The 19,523-nt window shown below is 40.8% G+C and overlaps 1 protein-coding gene across 1 annotated transcript in view; it reads left to right on the plus strand.

The window, feature by feature from the left end:
• The window catches only part of ADGRV1 (adhesion G protein-coupled receptor V1), a 459,983-nt gene that overhangs the window by 369,506 nt on the left and 70,954 nt on the right, over positions 1–19,523 (plus strand). The window contains exon 87 of the mRNA XM_036308704.1: positions 7,860–8,017. Within this exon, the coding sequence (XP_036164597.1) occupies positions 7,860–8,017 (158 nt within the window). The remainder of the gene's footprint in view (positions 1–7,859; positions 8,018–19,523) is intronic.

The raw sequence follows: 19,523 nt of genomic DNA on the forward strand, positions 1-19,523 counted from the left end.
AAATGACACATGGCCCCCAATTTCTTCTTAGCTGTTCCTAAATGCTTTGAGTTTATTGAAATAAACACAGATTGAACACAAAAAATAAAAATTGTATCTTCAACACTTACTAAGATTAGAAAGTACTGCATCCTGCCTGTGTGGTGAGGGTTGGCCTCATCTGAAGCTGCTTTGCGGCTAATGGTCATACTCTGAGGATCAGTGTGCCCATTCAAATCACGAAGTCAGATGTGGGTGGAGAGAGGGTGCAAAAAGACCAAAATTTTTGGACATTAATCTTATATTCTTGTGCCCACCCTGTAAATCTATATTTTTATAAAATTATAAAAAGCTATAATTTTTACTATCTTCAGACACAAGAATGTGGTATAAAGTTCTTTAAGAAAAAAGCTTTTCACCATTCATTCAGAGCCTTGGTGAGCAAGAGGTAAGAGCAGGACACCTTTGCATGTGCTAGGACAATGACATTTTTCAGTACCAAATAATGTTGTTTTATGAGAACATGGAGCATTGGTACATGCAAAAAATAACAAGTCAGCTTGACCTAATCCTGATTAAAGTCTGAATGGGCTTGATTCACTGGAACCTACCTGGAGCAAAGGTGGTAGACTGATTTCAACATTAGCATCATGTTGTTCAGGGAATAGATTCTTCAGAGTTAAGTTTCTTGGAAAAAGAAAAAAACAAAAGAAAAGGTCATTTGAGGGTATCATGGTTTTAGACTGTTTTTTGTTGGTTATCTCTAACCTGTTAATGCTATGAGTCTATTATTTATCTTTGGAATTTATGTAAATACTAGAGGCCCGGTGCATGAAATTCATGCACGGGGGAGGGGGCTGTGTTTCTCAGCCCAGCCTGCACCCTCTCCAATCTGGGACCCCTTGAGGGATGTCCAACTGCCCATTTAGGCCTGATCCCTCTCACAATCCAGGACTGCTGGCTCCCAACCGCTTGCCTGCCTGCCTGCCTGATTGCACCTAACCGCTTCTGCCTGCCAGCCTGATCACCCCCTAACCACTCCCCTGCCAGCCTGATCAATACCTAACTGCTCCTCTGCCGGCCCAATTGCTCCCAACTGCCCTCCCCTGCCAGCATGGTTGCCCCCAACTGCCCTCCCCTGCAAGCCTGGTCCCCCCAAACTGCCCTCCCCTGCTGGCCTGGTCCCCCCAAACTGTTCTCCCCTGCAGGCATGGTTTCCTCCAACTGCCCTCCCCTGCCGGTTATCTTGTGTCCACATGGGGGCGGCCAACTTGAGTGTTGGAGTGATGGTTCATTTGCATATCACCTCTTTATTAGATAGGATATTTTACCTTTTAATGAGCCTGGGATGTAGGTAACTATGTTATTTACCACAAGCTAATTATACCCAACGATGGACTATATTTTAGTGTATATAGTGTATCTGTCTACTTTACAATTTTAGGCAGTTTAATGTTTAATGGGGTTTTGTTCACATTTTTCTTTGCTCAATCTTTTCAAGTAATATAAGTATATACATTATATGTAATAAAAGGGAGCCTGATTCTTGTTTTTTGGTCCTTTGGCTTCTGAGGTAGTTGTCAATGCAGAGTGAGATAGCAATGCTAACCATGGCGTAGAGTAAGCTCTAAAACTGGTAGACATGAAGTGATGTTCTACTGCATCTTCAGATGCAACATTGTTTTAAAGAACAGTCATGTGTTCATTTCCTCTTTCTCTCTATCGCCCATTCACTAGTGCTGTTTGAACTATGGCCATTATAGTTGCATGTAAAAACCCACTAAAGCTACTTCAAGTAAAGGGGTGGGGTTAGAGAAGTATGTGTACCCGACAGGCATTCCCATGGGCATTCAAATGCTGGAAATGGGGTACAATTGGACTGCAGCAAACTAGAATTAGAATGCTGAAAACCAAGGCCACACTCTTCATCTCTCAGAGACCACAGAATCTCTCACTTGTGAGCGTCTGAATGCTCCTCCAGCCTACACCCTCTTATCCCCTCTTCTCGGTCCATTTCTTCTGTATTCATTGTGTATTTACTCCAGTATGGCTGTCTGCTCTGAACTTTCAGAGCAAATTTACAGTGGTCAGCTTTAGTGCCCACCACTCACTGGCAACCATCTCAAAGATTCTCAAAGCTGATTAGCTCAGCTAAACTGTTAGAGCCGAGTCCCTAAATTCCAAGTCAGGGGCAAGCCAGAAGGATGGTTGTCTTTGGGTCAGGGATATATCTCACAGCTAATCGCCAGTGGCTAGGGTGACCTGTGGCTGGGGTGTGGGGATAGAGGTCCATGGTTCATGGGGTCACGTTTTTCAGAAACCTTGAGCAGCGTGGGCAATGGAAGAGCATGTTTATTGCACTCACTCACCGAAACCATTCTTCAGGGTTGTTTCTATGCAGCAGGACTGAATATTTACCTCCCACCCACCCCCATCACAGCCCAGCACGCCCCTTCTCATTTCATTCCACCAGTCTGCACATCGATTGTGTCCTCTCTCGCTTTATTTGCTAGCTCTCTCCTTTTCTGCAATCAGGGTGCTCAGGTTGCCAATCCCAGGCTTCTACATATGGCAGATCTCTGCTTCTCTATCCCTTTTGCTTCCTGCTGCTTTTCTTTCTCTCTGGTTCTTCAGGCTGCTGTGACCACCATGTGCTATGAAAATATCTGGATCTGTTTCTCCTTGGGGGTACACAGGCCCATGGCTTTGCTGCCAGATGTAAAGGTTAGTTAATTACATTAATCTCCATTATGTCCCATGAGTGTGCTAGAAGAATGCTTGTCAAACTTTCTATGTGCCCATGAAACGACTGGGCATCTTGTTAAAATGTGGTTTCAGAAGCTCTGTCGGGGGTGTAAGAGTCTGCATTTTTAACCGGCTCCCAGGTAGTGCCAATGATGCCAATGGAAGAGCACCACTTTGAGGAAGAGACTATATTCTGATGTGCTGCCACTTATTGTAAATCTAATCTGCTGACGTGAAGGACCATGACTTAGGCAGCTTCATATGCCCTTCCATATCCAGCACTGTCCCTGGGACATGATAGATATTCCAATGTTGCTTGGATTTTTACTGCACTGACTACATCTGAAATACAGAATTTTCTGTGCCTACTTTTTCTTTAAGTAAGTGGTTTTCAAACACTGCTAAAAATCAGTTGAATCAATAGTAGTACGCATTTCTTGAGGGTCTTATTATGCAAAGCACTAGGAGAAAAATAAACAAAAACAAATTAGCGTCCCTGTCCTCAAGGAGAACACTGGCATGTTTACCACTAACTCTAATATGTCTTTACTAGAATTGTGGAAATGATTTTAGAATTGTAGAGGTAGCAGTGAAGGCAAATGAGCCTGTTTATGCTACTAGCAACTTGACCTTAAGTAATTTAGGTGTCATTTTCCCATGTGTACATTGAGGCTAATGGGACTGTTGTGATGTTTATGCATAATAATGCATGTGAGGATCGAGTTTCATGCCTGGCACATAGTAAATGATCCCCACTAGTGTTATTTGTAGTGGTGTTGGTAGTAAGTATAGTAGTAGTAATAATTACAATAGTCTACATTATCCACCTAATTCAGTTTAGGAAAATACCTCGTTCCTTTCCTTCCTCTCTAAGTCCATCTATTATCCTAATGTTCAGTTTCACTTTGTAGGGCTTATCTGCAATTTAATTTTAACTTTGTTTCTGTTTAAAATTTAAGCTTAAAAGAAAATACATTTTAGAAATCAGTCTATTTCCTTGGTATGAAAACTGCTATATGCACTACAACAGAAGGACAGAAATAATCTATTTTCCTACCTTGAAGCTGCTTAAACCAACACTGTAATTTTCTCGTCTACTCATGTCTCCATAAATTTATTTATTTTCCATGTGGAGAAGACAAAGTTGGTTGAGGCAACAAATGTAGCTTTTGATGTAGAGGCCGTCATTAACAAAGTCTTAAGGAGACCTACCTGGGGGAGGTTGGCACATGAGCCTGTGAATCACAACTATTGTCATTATCTAATGGAGGAGAAGTACTTAGTAATAAAGAAGAGCTTGGGAACAGACCTTTATTATTCTCCCATTACCTACGTCCTTTTTCATGTCTATGTAATCCAGATGTAACTCAGATGTCAGCTGCCTGGATTACTTTAAGTCCTGCCGAGTGCCAGGGGCAGCCTGTTCTTTAAAATGGAATTTAAATGGACTCCAATCACCGTCACTCGTACAGGGGGTTCTCAGTGTTCCTCCCAATGTTGTCAGCAGTTATGAGTGGAGTTTATCTCTCTCCTGGACTCCTTTGCTTCTGAGCTTCTCCTTATGCTTATTCTAGTCAGGAACAAAGAACCTGAAATACCCCAGGCCACCGACATAATTTTTTTTTTTTTTTACTCAAGTTAGATAATGCAAGTGAAAACAATTCAATAAGGATAAAGTGCTACCTCAGGGAAGTAATAACCTTACCAAACTAGAAAGTGACATCAGGCATTGTAAATGCTCCAAGCTACCCCGGGAGGAGGAAAAACCGAAGGTAATGAAACAGTATCTGCTTGTTTCATCTGGCTAAAAATAGAGAAAAGGTTGAAGTCCCGACAGGATTTTGAAATAAATTAGGACTGTCTGTGGGTTATAATAAGAAAGAAAATTTACCCGTGAAAGTTTAAAAGGGAACAGCAAAAGCTAGTCGTGTGACTTACAGGAACCCCAAAGAACATTCAGCACCAAAAGAGGGAAGAAGGGCCCCCAAAGAGCTTTGAAGCTGGATGAGCTGGGAACTACGAGGAGCACGCTTTCCTCACCCTTTTTAAGAAGGTACATCCACACGGCCTTGGTCTCATTTTCTGGTAACTGCCAGATCTGTCCTGGCAGCAGTGGCTGCCAGCACCATAATCAACTGCCTCCACAGCCCTCCAGTGTGCATAGCATTTGGCCTGTTCGTTTCTTACATTACATTCAGTTTTTCCAAGAATTTGTTCCTAGCCTGAGTTCAGAAACTGTTCCTAACATGATATTCATAGTTTCCTAACCCCCGCGTCGCTTTCCTATGATCTAATCCCCAAACTACCTAGATGCACTGCACATCTTACACGGTTGGACTGAAGGAAATTCTGATTGATGAGCCTTTTTTTTTTTTCCCTTTTAAGGGTAGTTGTCGGACACCCCAACCCCCAGGAGAGGTAGTACACAAGGCAGGTAGTTTTGGTTGCAGGGACACTGGGATGAGTCACAGCTGGACAGGAGTAGGCGAGAGGAGAAGCCAGCTGTACTGCAGGGCCCAGGTAGGCAGGAACGCTAGGAGGGCTGCCAACAGGAACAGGCGTGCTGGAGCCCAAAGCCCTCCTCCTTAATCACCCGCCCGTGTTGACCACGCAGAGGACAAACTGGGCACTCTCAGCAGCCTGGTACTAATGACAGGGCACGACTGGGGGGCTCTGAAGAAACTGGGGGAAAGGGGCCGCTTCAGGATTGGATCGTTCCCCCCTTTCTCTGAAGGAATGGGCCAGGTGGCCAAGTCATCGTACAAGCAGGGAGAACTGCAAAGGAGAGTTTTAAGAGCGATGACACTTGGGGAGTTTCCTTCTCTTCCCGAGAGCCCCGCAGACACGCCTGGTTAGTGCTAACATCCTGGAGGTCCACTTTGCCCGTTTTATTTTTTAACTAGGCTGGTGCGCCGTTAGTTGAGGTTCTGCTTTCAAAGGTTACCCTCTGAATCTAAAACTAAGTTTTCAGGAAGGCACTTCAAGCAGAGAAGTGGGAACCAAACATGAGACGTTGTATGTGTTGGAGTCAAATTTAAACACTGGCGCTGTGTATCAAATGTTGATTAATCCTAGAGCACCTCACAGTAGAGTCAGTAACCATCCTCATTTTACATCCTGAAACTGAATTGTGATGACGTTGTTCAAGATAAAAATAGAGCAGTGGAGTCTGTGTGAGTTTCTTCGTCTGTGTCTGCTTTTGTCTAAGCACCGTTAGGCAGTGTATGGCTGTGGTTCCATAATTCTGAGGAAAACAGGAGACAAATCATTCAAAGCCAATATTCGTAGAAATGACTAGCCATCATGATCACTATTTTTAGTACAGAAATATATTCAAGCAAGATCAAGGCCATTAATGTTTGCCTGTTTTATCTCGTCTTGTGCCTTTTACCTGGAAGATACGGGTCTGTGACACACAGAGGAGCATACAGGGAAGGAGTCAGCCTTTGTACTGTCCAAATTAAATTCTGAAAGCCAGGGAATCCATCATTCTGACATCTCTTTGCGGATGCAGAGTATGTGTTGAAATATCTCTTGAAATGTGTCTTGATTACAAGAGGAATACATTTAGCAGGTCATGTTAATTAAGAATAATACCTAAGCAAGGTCTTTGATAATATGACTCTTTTTAAATATAAAATTGCAGCACTTTTTTCCCCCAAAATGGCAAGAATGGATGTTTCCCTGATTACTATAGTTCGAATTTTGAGGTTTTCTTCTAAACAGGTTATATTTTTTCCTTGATTTTTTTTCAGAGTTCATTATTTTTTTACTTGTTGTAATGTAGGTTTATAAGTATTATGTATTAAAAATGGAGAAGTTGGGGAAAATATTTGAAAAGAACACTACCTACTATTAAGATTTCTTGCCGAAACCGGTTTGGCTCAGTGGATAGAGCGTCAGCCTGCGGACTGAGAGGTCCCGAGTTTGAGTCTGGTCAAGGGCATGTACCTGGGTTGCGGGCACATCCCCGGTGGGGGATGTGCAAGAGGCAGCTGATCGATGTTTCTCTCTCATCGATGTTTCTAACTCTCTCTATCTCTCTCCCTTCCTCTCTGTGAAAAATCAATAAAATATATTAAAAAAAAAAGATTTCTTGTCATTAATTGTATTATAGTGTTATAAGTTACAGGAGGTATGTCCTTTTTAACAATTCCTGAAGAGTACAGTCTCAGCTATTGAGAACTTATTTAGTAGCCCTCCCTTTTGACATTAAAAAAAAAATATATATATATATATATATATATATATATATATATATATATATATATATTTAGAGAGAGAGAGATAAAAGGAGAGGGAGAGAATGAGAGAGATGCATTTATGTAAGAGAGAAACAGCAATCAGCTGCCTCCTGCACACCCCCTGCCAGGGATCAAGGCACTTGCCATGACCAGGAATCGAACTGGTAACCTTTTGGTGCATGGGACAACACCAAACCAGCTGAGCCACACTGGCCAGGCACATTTTGATATCTTTGTATGAAAGATTTTTGTAAAGAGCATGATGATTTAATAAATTATGAGTAAAAATTTCCAGTTACATCTCTAAAATCATTGTTTGTAGACTTTCAATGTTATCAAAATTAATAAATAATGTAAGTTTACCTTGGACCTCCTTGTTCTAGATAAACTCTAGTAATAACAGATGCAATTGAGTGGTATAGCTTCTAAATGGAAAGTTGTCATCATTTTCAAGAGAATTCATGGCTCTACAGGAAATGTATAGCTTAGGAATGACAGAATTGAGCCCTAGGAATCCTCAGATTTGCCATTAAGCAATGCCTTCTCTCATGCAGTCCTCAGTGTGACCTTGGTCTCAGTAGGCCAAGAAGATAGAGCTGCAAAGCAAGTGCACATTTCTCAAAATATTTGGCCAGGACCTTTTTTTTTTTTTTTTAAGTTTTCTGAGCATCTCAGGATGTGCTTGTTTCATGGATCCTACTTTGTGAAGCAGTGGATGAGATGTAACCATGTAGCCTCTACTCGAACAAAGCTTCAATTTGGCAAACCAAAATGAGCTTTTGCCAACACTTAGATACAAAGAGTTAGTATAAAGCAATGATGTCAGACATTCTGGATTTCAGAAATGTTCGTATTGAAGTTGTCTGAGTGATCTCTTCTCTTCTCTTTCAGGTGTTTCATCCCTAATATCTATGCCGCTCTGTTCACCGCAGCCCTGGTCCCTTTAATGTGCCTTGTGGTGGTATTTGTGGTGTTCATCCACGCCTACCAGGTGAAGCCGCAGTGGAAAGCATATGACGATGTCTTCAGGGGAAGAACAAATGCCGCAGGTTTGGAAGGAATTGTATTTGTACTTTGAAGATGAGAACGTTTTAATGGTGGGGGAAATGGCGCTGCAATATTTTTATCAAGAAAAAGAGAGAAGTTAGACACAGCTTTCAGCTGGAGTCTCCAGTGCCTCCTGCTTCTTAGTACTCCCTGACATCTCTCTCTTTAGGTCTGTAGGTTTTATTGCTGGTCTCAGTTTTGTCTTTTTAAGATATTAATGTCCAAGGAAATGAGTCACACAGCCTTTGGGAGTTGCTTGCCAAAACTTCCTTCAACTTAAGCAGTAATAACCGATGTTCAACCTGTGAAATGTATTCATTTCTTCCTGAGAATCTGAGAATTCGTCACAAACTTCCATTGTGCCCAGGAGTGCTGTGTTTTGCATGTGGAGTTTTGCTTGTGCTGACAGATGTTTAAAAACATATGTGATCAGACAGCTTCATAAGTGGCTACACATGTCTAGTGATTTAACAGTGCAAGTCTTTCCAGCTCAAATTGGCTTTCACTGCAGCTCATTTTTTCCCTTTGAATCATACTAACACAGGTTTCTATGATCTGATTCTTTTTTTGTTGTTAGATTAGAGTCTCTTAGGAATTTCCTTAGCTTGGAACAATAACCACACACCTACATACAGAAAATTTTGTCTAAAATGGTTTGAGTGACTAGAATATTAGGAATAATCTTGTAGCTGGGAGCGGAGGTTCCCGCTTGGGCCAGTGAAGAAGAGGAATCTCTCTTTTCTAAACTTTGACAAATCTAGAACCAAATGAATGAGAGGAATTCTTCACATTTTAAGTGCTTCTCAAAGTTTAAGCAAGATAGTATATATGAAGTCCCTAGAACAGTGTCTAATATATTATTGGGGGTTCAATAGATATTGCCATTTATAGGATAATAAAAGGAGGTACTGTGATCAAAGAAAAGCCTTCTAGCACCTGAACTGGATCAGGGAAGATGCAAAAAAGATTTTCCTCTTGGTATAAAGAGAATGGACTCTTTATATTATTTTGTGCCTTCGTGGATCAGAAACAGAGCAGAAAGACAAAGTGGTAATCTGGCCTGAAGCCGTGGGCCCATTGCTTTCTGGATCCACAAACAGGTGGATGAGGGAGTCTCTGAACTGCTGTGGTGGTGAATTGGAATGAAAAGGCCTCACCCAAGGCAGGTGGAACTGGAGCAGTAGCACCTGCATACAAGAAGCCTGGAAAAGAGCTGCACAGTAGCTTGGGCTTTGGATTGTAGAAATCTAGGAGCCCAAGGAGAAACCAAAAAAAAAAATCTCATTAAATTCCTGGGCCAAGCTCTCTAGGGTTCACAGACTGTATCTTCACCGTGGGGGTCAGAATCTCAACACATCAAACTAGTCCTCTGTGGACAGCAGGGCTGAGTGAAGGCAGCTACGAAACCATTGGACAGAACAAGGTAACCAGAGAGAGAGACAGACAGAGAACAAGCAAAGAAACAAATGCTTTCTACTCAAGATTAGTTGCAAAAGCAACCCTTTTCCCTAAGGCAGCTGAGATGGTTTATACTTTGCCCTGAAGTTTTGAACTGAATGACCATTTTTAAATATAGTAGATAGTATTATGAAAAAATAGATTTTTCAAATAATAAATCAAAAGAAGAAAATCAATTCCCTTTTCTTACAATTTCCCAGTTTGACAAATGACGCTAAATTTTGAGTATTGTTTGTCAAACATTGTGAAGGGTTTGTTTGTTTATAAATCACTTTTAACAATGAGTGTGATGCATTATGAGAAAGTTCAATTTGTAGTCTCCTTATAGCCAAGTTGGTTTTTTATAATTATAATGATTATTGATTACCTTAGAGTTTTAGGTTTGGTAAGCAGATGCAATGAGTTATCACCAGCATCACCTATTTGAATAACTGAAGAGCTTGACTCCATCATTTTGTTAGGCCTGAAGTCTTTCATATATCGATAGAACTGTTCTCGAAACTAATCACCATTGTGCAGGTTACATGTGCCTTACAATAGGAGCAGTTTTAAATTCACACTTGCGTGTTTGTCATGACTGCTGAGTATCAGTCCCTTTACAACTCTGTATTATTTTTAAAATTTTATTTATTGATGAGAGAGGGAGAGAGAGAAGAGAGACATCGATTTGTTGTTCCACTCATTTATGCATTCATTGGTTGATTCCTGTATGTGCCCTGACCTGGGATCAAACCCACAACCTTGGCGTATGAGAATGATGCTCTAACCAACTGAACTACCTGGTCAGGGCTTACGACTCTGTACTTTGAGTTACTTTTTTGTTCCTGTTATCCTTAATTTCAGAATTCAAGTAAACTCAATGAAATCCAAAGGAAAGGGGGGGTACAGAGAAAGAGCTGCTAATAAATAAAATGTGTTTTGTGCTTCAGTCTCCCAAAAATGGCCACTGTCAGTCTCTTTCTTTTCTGAGCTTGGCCTGGCACAGTGATGGCAGCATGGCCTCTGTGCTTCTTTTGCTGCCTGACTGCTATCGACCAAGTTTTTGAAGGTCAGTGGTTGCTAATGAGATTCACCGGCCTCCTCCTCTCTTCAGTGGGCTGAATGTGCAGTGAGAATGAGTCAGGATAAAGGTATGTTCTCTGAACTAAATCTCAATGTCTCAAACAGCATTTTAAACAAAGCCTGTAATTTTAGGGTTTGGTTTTGATCTCTGGCAGTGATAAGCTTGTCTCTTCTTTTGGGATCATTAGAATTTACTGGCTCCTTTCTGATTCATCAGCCAGTTCTTATGTGAGGAATGATTCACATAAGATCAGGGAAGGAAAATTAATTTGAATAAAAAGAAGAAGTGGGTGATTACAAATCCTTTTCTTATAAAAATCCCACACATATATTTTAATACAATAGATAAAACTGTAAAGGTGGCTTGCTCCAGCTAGCTGTAAAAAAGGTGAATCTGAGTCATATAGAATTTACTGGTACTGTAAAGGCTGTTTCTCTACTTGGGAACATATCTAAGAATGAAAGCTTCCATTTCTCCTGAGGCTCCATCACTTCATATTTATAGTGAACAAAAACCCTATCTAATAAAAGAGTAATATGCAAATTAACTGTCACTCCCTGACAAAGATGGCAGCACCCATAGCGGCTGGGCAGGATGCTGGTGGCGTCACCCCAGCAACGTGAGCCCAGCAAGCAAGCAGGGTGCAGGCAGCACCCAGCAGGGCCTGCTGGGCAGTGGTGGTGGTGACCCACAAGCAGGCAAGCAGGCCCGCAGGCAGCACTCAGTAGGGCCTGCTTGCCCATCCCTGTGGTGTGGAGCAGGCAGGCCCCGCAGAGAGCAGAGAACCACGGGGAGTGGGCCCAAGCCATCAGTAGCACATCCCCTGAGGGCTCCCAAATTGGAGAGGGAGCAGGTCGGGCTGAGGGACCCCCCACCCGCCCTCCCGCCCCCTTTCCTCCCCCGTGCATGAATTTTGTGCACCAGGCCTCTAGTCTATCTGTATAAAACCGTAATATGCAAATCAACCAAACAGCAAAACAACTGGTCACTATGATGCGTACTGACCACCATGGGGCAGATGCTCAGTGCAGGAGCTGCCCCCAGCCCGCAGGCCCCAGCCAGTGGCAGCGGCAGGCGGCGGGGCTGGTGAGCAAGGGGCGCCAGGCCAGCCAAGGCGGGTGCAAACTGGGGGTCCCCCCAATCACCCTGACAGTTACTCCACAGATCAGCCCTGATCGCTGGCTAGACTTGGGAACCCTGCCTGTGCACAAATTTCGTGCACTGAGCCTCTAGTAGTAATATAAATCAAGATTCTATTGTTATGAAATCATTGAACACTTGTTATAATGAGTATTTCAAAGAATTATCCCTTATGTCCTAAAGTTGAGTGACTTTGTTTCTGCTGACATTTAAAATATTTCAAATAGGTTTCAAAGAAACTCAATGAAACCCAAAGGGTAAAAGAAAAGAAAGGAGCTCCTGGGAGCTGCTATACGCTCTCTGTTGGATTCTCCAAAGACGGTGGCCGTCAGCCACCTCCCTCCTGTGGTGAACAGGCTACTTTTCATACAAAGTGGTGGAGTCTGTTTCCGCTCTTTAAATCTGGACTGGCTTTGGACTTGCTTAGACCAATAGAATATGACGGATGTGATGCTGTCCCATAATGGGTCTGGCCTTTAGGAGAACTAGCAGTTTCAGCTTCTTTTCTCTTGGAAGCTAGCTACCATGTAAGAACCACCGTGATGTCTGAAACCCCAAGCTCGTCATGTGGAGTGGCCATGTGGGTGACATGCTTGGCCAGGCCTCAGTTGTTTCAGGCACCTGAGCTCTAAGAATTATTATAGATTCCAGCACAAGTAGATACCGCACAGAATAGAAAAACTGCCCGGCTCAGATTGTAGGATTGAGAGAAATGATAAATGATTTTAAGCCACTAAGTTTTGTGGTTGTTTATTATGTAGCTATAAATAGCTGAAACTCTGGTTCTAGTATTCTTATTCTCACATCAAAATTATAAGTATGTCATTGTCATTTTAGAATTTATTGCTCGAAGGAACACACATAGTTTATAAATAAAAATGGAAAAACACAATATGACTTTTTTTCCCTAAAGCAAAATCGAGGCTTCCACTAAAGCGAAGTAAAAGTAATCTTACCTAGTAACAGTATGTGCTTGAATTGGATCCAGAATGACCAATAGAACAGGTTTCACATGTCCTTGGCAGTCAGCTGCTTGTTTTCAGTCTGCTCAGTTCCATTGCTCAGAAGAAAGCAAAACAATGCTGACGGACCTGGGGAAAACCCCAAAGCTTCTCACTAAATCATAAACAGTCTCCTGCACTTGAGCTTGAAAAATCTTTGTGAACACAGTTCAGTCTTCCCACATTTTGCCAGTAGTGATGGGGAAATCCAAAATGTTTACAGAAACATTGTGGATGCTCCTGCAACCTTCAGAGATTCAAATCAGAAATCGTTGAGCCTAAAAGGTAATGTATTGTCAGTCTTCAGTGTGTGTTTTCTTCTTGACTGTTTTTGAAAACATTTGGGACTTGATAATACTTACTAGAAACTGACATTAGGAGTTGGTTTCCTAAGGCTTAAACCATGCAGATGAAAAGTATTAGAAAACTAACATCATAGAGTTGAGAGAAAGTGTAAATGCCTGTTTAAACTCGATATTTACACATGTATCCAAAGAAGAAAAGGGACTGATAACTTGTGACAGAGCTGGGTCTTTCTAGAACTAAAGTTTTCTGAATATTTGTACCTCAGTGAACTGGCTTTCACCTACTCCCAGTTAAATACTAATGAGGACAAGGGCAGTTCTCTATTTAGTCTGATACAGTAATAAACTTTTAAGTCCAATTTACATTTATTTTCTAGGTGGGCATAGGGCATGGATATGGTAGGGTTGGAAGAAAGAGTAAAGAGCCAGGACTGCATATAAGTGGCAGGTGTGAATTGACCTGGGCCCTGGTAATCTAATTATTATAATCACCACTACCAATTAAGACTCACCATATGCCAGACACTGTGCTAAGCATTTTGTGTATATTATCTCTATTTTTTACAAGAGTCCTGTGAAGCAGGTATTATTATTTCTATAGTCAGATAAGAAAGTCAAGGAAATGAGAGGCACAGAAAAGTGTCCAAGTTTGTAGTTGGCATCAGAACCACAGGCAACTCTCAAGCTCTCCAGCGCTGCCATTACTGCAGGCACCAATACCATTTGGTTACAAAACTTTCATCAAGAAAAATGACATTGAATTAAACCTGGAAAACTCTCATTTCATAAAAGTAGTAGTAGACTCATTTCACCAGAAAGAATTGAAGTGACCTGGGCGGGCACATTATTCCTTCCTCTTCTGATTTCCAAGAAAGACTGCCCCTCTTTATGGCACTGAAGTATCCCTAGTTGTCCTCCTCATTCTCATATGTAGTGCAGGCATAATTATGACACTGAACTTTATGGAACTGTTGGAAGGGTTAAAAGTGAATTCATATAAGGTCTTTAGTTCACTCTCTGGGATGTACTCAGCACTCAGTATGTGTTGGTATTTCTGTTAGCATACCTCTTTTTCTTATTCCTTCATTGACGGTTTAATATAACTTTTATTTCAGACAGGAATTACAAGATGAAATGAAACAATGAAGAAACAGTATTATAGAAATAGCATAACTCTTTTCATATGTGCAGAATTCAATCAGATATGTAATTCTTTTGTCCTATATGCATCCTAAATCTCTCTCAAATATGCCTCCCTCTTCTTTTCTTCATGATTATGCCTGGTGTATTAATCAGCTCGAGCTGCCATGACGAAATACCACAGACTGGGTGGCTTAAACAACTGAAGTGCAAACCTCACAGTTGGAGGCTGAGAAGTCCCCACAGTCTGGTTGCCACCAGTTCAGTTCCTGATGAGGGCCCTCTTCCTGGCTGGCAGGGGGCCTCTTCTCCCTGGGTCTTCACATGGTAAAGAGAGAGTGCAGGGGTTTGGGGTGGGGTAGTTCTCTCCTGTCTCTTCTTATAAGGGTGCTCATCCCATCATGAGACACCACCCTTGTGACCTAATTGCCTTTCAAAGTCCCCTTCCCCAAATATCCTCTTTCTTTCTTCAGCTATACTGAACTAGTGCTGTTGCCTAAAGGTGACATGATTTCTGATAAGCCTGGACTTAAATAACATAACTGAATCCACTCTTGCTTGCTGAATTTATCCACAAGTTTATGGTCAGGGAGGAGAAGGAATGGAATTGAAACTCATTTCCATCTTAATAGCTATTGTGAAAAGGCTTCAGTGGGGTGTTAGTTGAAGATACAGTCAGTATGGTATACTGTATGGTATACTTTTAAAACCAGAAGCATTGCTATGCAGGCACATTGCACATGTTTTGAACTTCAGTGCAGTTGGCATCTCTCGTTGATGTGTGTCATGCCTGTTTGAACCAGTAAATCAGTGAAACTTTCCCCAATGTTTATAATTTTTGCACATAGGCCAAGTGAGTTTCTCATACATTTCCTTGGCAGTTTTTCTTAATAAAAGTTTACATTTTAATTTTCCTGGCATAATTCATTCTTTAAAAAAAAATTCTCAAATTCTTCTTTATGTATCCTGGAAAAATTACCAATGAGCCATTACCTTCCTTTGAAAGCTATGTAAAACAATTATTCAGGTGTATTGCTTTGAACTAAGAGCAATTCTTCTGTTTTAGTAGATGACTGAAATCTTCCAATTCGCTCTTGACTAATGAAATCATAATTTCTTTTTAAAATATATTTTTATTGATTTTAGAGAGAGGAAAGGAGAGGGATAGAGAAACATCGATCGGCTGCCTCCTACACACTCCCCACTGGGGATTGAGCCCACAGCCTTGGGCATGTGCCCTGACCAGGAATCAAACTGTGACCAGTTTCATGGTCCGACGCTCAACCACTGAGTCATACCAGCTGGACACAATTTCTAATTTTTTTTAAATGTTCCTCACTAAAGTGTGTATTCAGACAATTTCTAAAGAATGTATATAAAATCTGACTAGCAAGTAGAAAACTCAGTTTTTAAAGGCTGTTTTATCTTAGAATGCCTTTGACATTGAAACACTACATCCCCACTTTGTCCTGGTCTATGAGCCATCTGTCAACATGGTGGTCCTGTAACACACCAATACACCATGGCTCCCTCTAATCAGCCAAATCCCAAATTCTTAGATGTAAATTTCATTCTTGATTTGCAAATTTTTTACATCTTATTTATTGCCATTCTCATTATTTACAGATACTTTCAATTTATGATTTAGTGCCTACACAGTTACTTTTTTAAAAATATAGTCACAGAATAATATTTGATCACACTTTAATTAACTGGTACAATATTAAAGATCCAGAAATTAGGGGAAATAGGTTTGCTAAGGACTAGGAAAATAGGAAGTGGGGACAGGTAATCGGGAAATATAGCAATTGTATCATAACATTTTTTAAATGTATACTTTGCACAATGCCTGTAAACACAATGCCCATACACAATATTTTACATATTATAAAACTCAGAAAGCTGAATAAAAGAAAATGAAATTTTTCCTGACTGGTGTGGCTCAGTGGTTGAGCATTGACCTATGAACCAGGAAGTCACGGCTTGATTCCCAGTCAGGGTACATGCCCAGGTTGTTGGCTCAATACCCAGTAGGGGTGTGCAGGAGGCAGCCAGTCAAAATTTCTCTCTCATCATTGATGTTTCTATCTCCCTCTCCCTTCCTCTTTGAAATGTCTTTGCATATATATAAAATGACATTTTTATAAGTTATTTCCTTAAGAAAAGTACACCATATCGAAGGTGAAGATCATTTCATAGAACTGCTCTTTCATTTGCCTTCACATAACTGAAAGAGCCTGCCTCATAAGAGTTCACTTTTTTTCTGACAACCAGCTGCAAGAGGCCACTCCTTCCAACTAATAGGATGTCAAAATATTTTTCCTGTTTTTGAATCTATGCTTTTTGCTTACACCACCCTTTTCCTATGGGTGTTAGCCTGGTTACCATTTCGCGTGCTGTTCTCCCTTTCTGGGTCACCGTTTCCCTCTCCACATCTCTCTCTGAGCACAACTTCTGTCTGTCCTCCTCTCCCTGCCTTAACTCCCACTGGCCTTTATTGTCACTGTGACCGCCCTTCCCTCCACCCTGGGATTGTTTAATGAGCTCCCTCGATTTCCTCACCAACTTGGCTCCCTCATTAAGCATTTTGCCAATCATCAGTCCTGTCAATGCCTATACTTTTCTTCTGTTCACCAGCCAATTTGTACTACTCTGTAACAGACACTAATTTATTATAAGTAACCTTAAACTGGGCCATCTCTGCATCTCAGAAGTCCTTTGGACTATCTTTAATTGATTCTTGAGTAATCTTTGAAACAAATTCCACTGCCCTTAAGTCTTGTGCATAATACATTTCATTCTCACTTTTTATATAATTGCGAAACAACTTGTTACTTCACTCAACTCTCCTTATTTTTATATGCTCATTTCTCTTTGTCGTCTCCCTTCTTTGCCACCTTTCCTCCTATTTCAGATAAGGAGGTAAATAACTCATTCTCACCAGAGCCAACTCTCACAATTGTGCCCTTCTAGTTTCCTTCTCTTAGAACTTGTTTCATTCAGTTTTACACGATTGCCTTCTGTCTTAAATTTCTCTCCTCTGTCTTTCCCCTCCATCTAAAAACATGCATCACTTTTACTGCCTCAAAGTGCTTGTTCTTAATGCTACTGCCTTATTATTTCCTGCCTCTCTCCTTCACCAACAAACTTCTTAAAGAATAGTCCATACGAACTGGCTGAATTCATCACCTTCTGTTCATTGTTAAAGCTTAGAGTGCCTTGCTTATCTTCTTTCATTCATTACCTATAAGTTTGGACACCAAATCGACCTTATCCTTAAACTCTTCTGCATAAATCAGTACCCTTCTTTGAATAGTCTGTCTCCCTTGGTTTTTATGATACTCTCTTCTATTTATTTTCCTGCAAAATCCAAGGCCATGCCACATTCTTCCTGTGACGCAACTCTAGAGTATCTGTGTTTTTCAGGAATTGCCTTTGTCTTTTTCAAATCTATCAACTTGAGTCCAACTTCTCTCCTCAACTTCTTTTCTATCCTACCTTGTCCTCAGGAAGTACAAAATTTGTCATCAACTTGGCTCCTCTATCTGTCCCAGTTGCTCTCAGACTGTATTATTTTCTCTTCCTTTCTTCTCTTCTTCCTGTTAATCCTTTTTCTATTTTCCTAACCTTGGAGCTAGTGTAATTTTTTTTACTCCACTATTATAGACATTCAGGTCAGTAGTGGTCAAAAATGACCATCAAAATCACACTTCCAGAAATTATGGTTTGATGAGTCACTCTATAGACATACTGATTTAGAATACCCAGTGTTGAAGTCCCAATATCGGTATAGTTTCAAAATTTCTCATTGTTTTCTGATTTGGGGTACTATGGTAGATTCTATTTCTGTAATATTTCTGTGTCCATCCCCTTCTTCTCTGCCATTCCCTTGCTTCAAGTTTTCATTATCTCTCATTTTGACCACTGCAGTGGGTACCTAACTGGTATCCCTGCCTCCAGCAATCTCTCCACGATTTACTTTCCTATGAAATTAAAGCTCTGTTTTGATTAGAATACACCTTTTCTCTGAAATGTTATTTTATTATTTTTTAATATATTTTTATTAACTTCAGAGAGGAAGGGAGAGGGAGAGAGAGAGAGAAACATCAATGAGAGAGAATCATTGATTGGCTGCCTCCTGCATGCCCCCTACTGGGGATCAAGCCTGCAACCTGGCTATGTGCCCTTAACTGGATGCTCTATCCACTGAGCCAAACCAGCTAGGGCTTCTCAGAAATTTTAAATGGCTTTCCATTTCCTATAAAATAATCCTGTATTACCTACCCTTGCTCTCCAGATCTCTTCATGACCTAGTGTTACAAATATGCTTCTCATTATTTACCTTCATGGACCTTTAACTTCAGTCAAAAGGAATAATTTACACTAATGAATGCATTTGCCTTTTTGCCTCTATGGATGCTACTCCTACCTCCCTAAACTCAAAATTTACATGTTCAATATAGCTCATCTTCAAGACTCAGCTGAAATTTCTTATTCCTCACAAAGGTCTAACTGATACACTGACAGAAAGTAACTGCTGTTTTCCTTAAATTTTTATATAACTTGATTTTTCCTGGTATTTATCTTCTTCCTTTTATTATAGTGCATGTATGTATATATATATAGATATATACACATATATAATAGTACATATCTACATATATAAAAGCCTAACACACACACACACACACACACACACACACACACACACACACACACTCTAGAGGCCCGGTGCATGAAATTCATGCACAGGTAGGTCCCTAGGCCTGGCCAGCAATCAGGGCCGAATGGGGCCTTCTAGTTGCCTACCAGGGCCTCCCTTCCCCTGCTGCTGGAAGCCGGCAGGAGCCTTCCTTCATTCTGCGCCACCCCCTGGTGGTCAGCGCACATCATAGCAAGTGATTGAACTTCTGTCAAACTCACAAGGGTACACTTTGCATATTAGCTATATATATGAAATATTTGAAAGGAAAGGAAATTCATATGCAACTTATCCTTTTAACTATTACTAGTACATTTTAGCTAATACATTTTTATGCTTGCTAATGAAATATATTTCTTGACTATAAAGCAATAGCCAAAGTTTATATAAATCTGTTCTAAGTGTTCTGCATTTCAACCATTAAGTCCTCACTGAGTCTACAAAGCCTTATTTGGGAGGTGCTAATATTATTCTCATTGTACAGATGAGTAAATTGTGTCTCAGAGCAGTTAAGTACCTCACCAAGGTCACACAGCTGGCAAATGGTCGTCAAGTAATCTGGCTCAAGTCCATGCCCATAACTACTCTACTATTCTGCCTTTTTTTCCTTTTTATGAATAAATCCCACTCATTCAACCCCAAATGCATGCTTTTTAAAAATGTAATTGGCTGAATGCCCATATTTAAAATATATTTTTT

This window comes from Myotis myotis, unplaced genomic scaffold (genome assembly GCF_014108235.1).
Source record: "Myotis myotis isolate mMyoMyo1 unplaced genomic scaffold, mMyoMyo1.p scaffold_m19_p_5, whole genome shotgun sequence".
In the NCBI taxonomy this organism is placed as follows: Eukaryota; Metazoa; Chordata; class Mammalia; order Chiroptera; family Vespertilionidae; genus Myotis; species Myotis myotis.